Source organism: Lindgomyces ingoldianus (genome assembly GCF_010093535.1).
Source record: "Lindgomyces ingoldianus strain ATCC 200398 unplaced genomic scaffold BDR25scaffold_66, whole genome shotgun sequence".
Classification (NCBI taxonomy): domain Eukaryota; kingdom Fungi; phylum Ascomycota; class Dothideomycetes; order Pleosporales; family Lindgomycetaceae; genus Lindgomyces; species Lindgomyces ingoldianus.
In genome coordinates this window covers 82,950-86,724 of record NW_022985227.1, presented here as the reverse complement: position 1 = coordinate 86,724, position 3,775 = coordinate 82,950, and the positions used below count along the sequence as shown (strand labels likewise).

Genomic DNA, 3,775 nt, shown 5'->3' with positions numbered 1-3,775 from the left:
AACTTGCTTGTGAAGTACGTTAGTCTTAGTTTCCTATAGGAATATCTCTTTGACACAACTGTATCGTTGATGTGGCTGAGTTCCGAGGTGAATCGGCGGAGCGATGGCCAGTCTATGTCTTTGGGTATAAGGCGGAGGAGGTCTTGTTGAGTGATGTGGAAGTCGGATTCGTGCTAGATTAAGTTCTTGCATGAGCTGAGAAGGGGGTCATGGTGGTAAGCGACTCGACAAGGTATTGAGATCCAAACAAAGTGGATTGTACAAGTGGATTGTAAGGTCTAAGGAGCTCGAGAGAGCTCTGGGCTGACTATATACTGTACGAGAAAGGAGCTAGTCCTAATGAGTGAATAGTGCAGTACATGGGTATGGTATCGCGTGAGACACGTGCGACATAAGTTGCGATACGTCCGCAGGAAGCCAGTTGCAGCCTTGCAGAGGTTGCTCTGGCTAAAGGCCCCTCAGTTTGTGCCTTCTTCTAGAAACATTTTCCAGAATGTCTGCGACAGCAAATACCGTGGTAGAGGTTTGGCGAAGATGCGATCGTGGATCCAGACTAGATGCAGTCGTGGTTCTTCCGTGAGGACGATCTCACGACCCTTGACTCGCTGGCGGTGCAAAGGGTTGATGTTCATAATCCAGAGACGAGGTGCCATCGCCTCTAGATCTCCACACACCAGAGTTCCTGCTCAAGAAATTGTTTCATACGAAGGGAGCCGTTCCACGTGACCAAAGGGTAGCCTGGCAAAGTCGCGGTTGGTGCTTGGCTGTAGGCTCGTAGTCGCGAGCTCGGCTTCTTTCGAGAATGGATGTCTGTATAGGCTAAGTCTGCACGTTGAATCGATTATGGAAATAATATATCTTTCGTTGTTGATTGTGTCTGCGCCTGGGGCCTCGCGAGGGACTCGCCTTCAGCTGCCTGCTCAGCCCCAGCCTTGCTGCAGGCCGGCCAAGTCAATAGAGCGCGGGCTGCCTCAGCCTAACATATAACTCATTGATTGCCTGCGCGACTCCTCTCCTCGCTACTGTCTTTCACTCTTACGCATTAACACATCTGGGTTGTATACCGAAAGCAAACTATGGTAGGTACTAGTAGCACGACGAACCCGCACGCCGAGGCTAACGCGGGGCTAGGGCCGGCTGGTAACCGACGACGACATCGGGCTGAAGGTGCTCCGCGAGGCACCAGCAGAGGCAGAAGCTGCCCAGATCATCGAGTGAGTTCAGGTCCAATGTCTGCTTGCTCAGACTCACAGCGAGCCACCTAGCATTGTCGCCGTCCACGGCCTCGGCGCCCATCCCGACGACAGCTGGTGCAAGAATGAGGGCACCAGGGAGAGCCCGCGGTGGGTCAACTGGCTCAAGGAGGAAAGCATGCTGCCAGCAGCGGCGCCAAACGCACGCATTATGCGCTACGGATATCAATCGCAGTGGTTTGGCAAGGAGGCCATGCAGCAGAGCGCGTCCACGGTGGCAGAGCGGTTGCTAGGAGCCTTGAAGCGGAAGAGAAAGGTGCTAACTGTGTCTGAAAGGCGTGGTGAATCCGCTAACTGCGTCAGGATATTTCGTTCCGTCCGCTGCTGTTTGTGGCGCACTGCTTTGGCGGGTTGGTCGTGCTCAAGGCGAGTAGGTCTACTGGACAGCGATGCGCCAGCAGCTGAGCGTCTACCAGGCACTGCTGGAAGCCGAACAGTACCCGAGCGAGTGGCCCGGAGTGTTTCTATCGACAACTGGCCTGGTCTTCTTCGGGACACCGTTCCGAGGCGCGGGAGGGATGAATCAAATTGACATGCTAGAGGCGGCATGGCGCGAATACGATAACGATCAAGTGCAGCCCACCGCTCTCGAGGTGTTGCAGCCGGGAAACGCATACCTGCAAGAGGTGGTTGATGGCTTCCTAAAGAAGATGCGGGGCCAGACGAACAAGACTCAGATCGCATGCTTCTACGAGCTCAAGGCCAGCGACGTAGGGAAGATCGTGGGGGGGCAGAGTCGGACGGCAAGTGTGAACAAGTGTTATATGACCTGCGAGGCTAACTACAGGCACAGAGGTTTGTGGTCAGCGAGAGCTCTGGCTGTCTCGACCTGTCAGACTCGACTGGCAAGTACTCGCTCTCGCGAACCCACTTCAACATGAACAGGTTTGGAAAGGCAACAGAGGAAGATTTTGAGACAGTGGCAGATGTAATTAAGGGCATAGTCAACGAATCTCCTAAGCTTATATGGGGGCGATCTCAATGTAACATCCTAGCAGTAGGCGATAACGAATGGAGGTTAACTTTTGTGGCAGACCACAGCAAGCACAAGATCGACTTCAGCCTTCAAGGCATGCCGATTGTGGGCAAATTCATCCAACGCGATGCAGAAATGCAGGAGCTCGAGAAGCTTCTTATTAGTAACATAACCACAACTAGTCGACAGAAGGTCGTCGTTCTTCACGGCCTCGGCGGCATAGGCAAGACGCAACTCGCAGCTGAGTTCGCGCGGAACCACTATCACGTTTTTAGCAGCGTCTTCTGGCTAGATGGGGAGTCGGAGGCTAGCTTAAAACAGTCGTTTACGAGCATGATGCAGAGACTGCCGCAGGACGAGCTGACGGCGGATAGTGTAGAGATGCTTAAGCGCACTACAATCGACACCGCTGTGGCGGTGCACGAGTGTCTCCGGTGGCTGTCTCTCGCGACGAATCAGCATTGGCTACTGATCTTCGATAACGTCGACCGCGACTACTATGACAAAGATGACGTGCAAGCGTACAATGTGAAAATGTACTTCCCTAGTACAGACTATGGATCGATTCTCATCACTAGCCGGCGGGCGAGTCTCCAGAGGCTCGGAACAGGGCTCAAGGTAGGGACGGTCGAGATGGAGCAGGCAAGGGCCATTCTAGAGAGTAATGCCGGAAGTGTGATTAAGGGTAAGGTTGACAATCTTCTATCTATTACTAAAGAACAGCAGGGCTGATTTTTACTTAATAGATGCAGATGTGGTTCTTGAACGACTGAGTGGGCTTCCTCTAGCGCTGACCCAAGCTGGCTCGTACATGCAGGAGACGAACATGTCCGCTCTAACCTACGCTAAGCATTACGACAAGACCTGGGAGGGCCTAATGCAGAAACAGGGAAGATTTCCACTAGAGGAGTACGGCGACCGCAACGTGTTAACGACTTGGACTATATCCTATGAACAGGTTAAGAAGCAAAGCGAGGAAGCAGCCTGGCTGCTTAAACTGTGGGGATACCTGGACCATGGCGAGCTCTGGTACGGCCTGGTCGCAAATGCAACAAGACTGCCTGAAGGAATAAATACTCCTGTATGGCTACTAAGTATTGCGGAAGACGAGCTGGAGTATGCTGATGCAGTTCGCATTCTATCGCGCTACTCACTTGTGGATAGAAGAGAAGATACTAACACTCATTCAATGCACTCGGTACTGCATCAATGGTGTGGGCAGCTGGCAGAAGGCAAGGAGCAGCAGCGGGCCCTTGGCCGGATAGCGGTAGAAATAGTGGCGTCACATGTACCATCGGAAGACGAGCAGGATTTCTACAGAAAGCGGAAGCGACTGTTACAGCATGCTATAGGCGTTAGTAGGTGGCTAATAAAGACAAACCTTGTCGAAGAAGAAGAGACAGGCGTAGGCATGATACAAGGGCCGACATATTACAATCTAGGCTATCTTCTTGCAGAAGAAGACCGACAAAAAGCAGAGAAGATGTACCAGCGAGCGCTGCAGGGCTACGAGAAGGCATGGGGACCAGAGCACACATCAACACTC

General features: G+C 52.7%; 3 protein-coding genes across 3 annotated transcripts; 2 read left to right on the top strand and 1 right to left on the bottom strand.

The window, feature by feature from the left end:
* Window positions 1-271: 271 nt before the first annotated feature.
* Window positions 272-863, bottom strand: BDR25DRAFT_308060 (uncharacterized protein). Its single transcript, XM_033690956.1, has one exon. The coding sequence runs from the start codon at window positions 651-653 to the stop codon at window positions 459-461; it is 195 nt and encodes a 64-aa protein (XP_033539767.1). The 5' UTR covers window positions 654-863; the 3' UTR covers window positions 272-458.
* A 131-nt stretch (window positions 864-994) lies between these two features.
* Window positions 995-3,276, top strand: BDR25DRAFT_117683 (uncharacterized protein). Its single transcript, XM_033683661.1, has 9 exons — window positions 995-1,079; window positions 1,132-1,214; window positions 1,266-1,509; window positions 1,557-1,619; window positions 1,670-1,996; window positions 2,047-2,236; window positions 2,288-2,914; window positions 2,976-3,057; window positions 3,119-3,276. The coding sequence occupies exons 1-9, from the start codon at window positions 1,077-1,079 to the stop codon at window positions 3,132-3,134; spliced, it is 1,635 nt and encodes a 544-aa protein (XP_033539766.1). The 5' UTR covers window positions 995-1,076; the 3' UTR covers window positions 3,135-3,276.
* BDR25DRAFT_198200 (uncharacterized protein) lies at window positions 3,179-3,757 on the top strand (the record flags this gene model as incomplete). The annotated part of the gene is made up of 1 exon (XM_033684360.1): window positions 3,179-3,757. A coding segment is annotated over one exon (579 nt), but the record flags the coding sequence as incomplete, so codon positions are not given.
* Window positions 3,758-3,775: the final 18 nt, after the last annotated feature.

Excerpts from the sequence above, each read along its gene's own strand:
- BDR25DRAFT_308060 (XM_033690956.1), bottom strand. The coding sequence starts at position 653 with ATGGCACCTCGTCTCTGGATTATGAACATCAACCCTTTGCACCGCCAG.
- BDR25DRAFT_117683 (XM_033683661.1), top strand. Across the intron at positions 1,215-1,265 it reads GAAGCTGCCCAGATCATCGA|CATTGTCGCCGTCCACGGCC; the intron begins GTGAGTTCAGGT and ends CGAGCCACCTAG. Across the intron at positions 1,997-2,046 it reads TGGGGGGGCAGAGTCGGACG|AGGTTTGTGGTCAGCGAGAG; the intron begins GCAAGTGTGAAC and ends CTACAGGCACAG.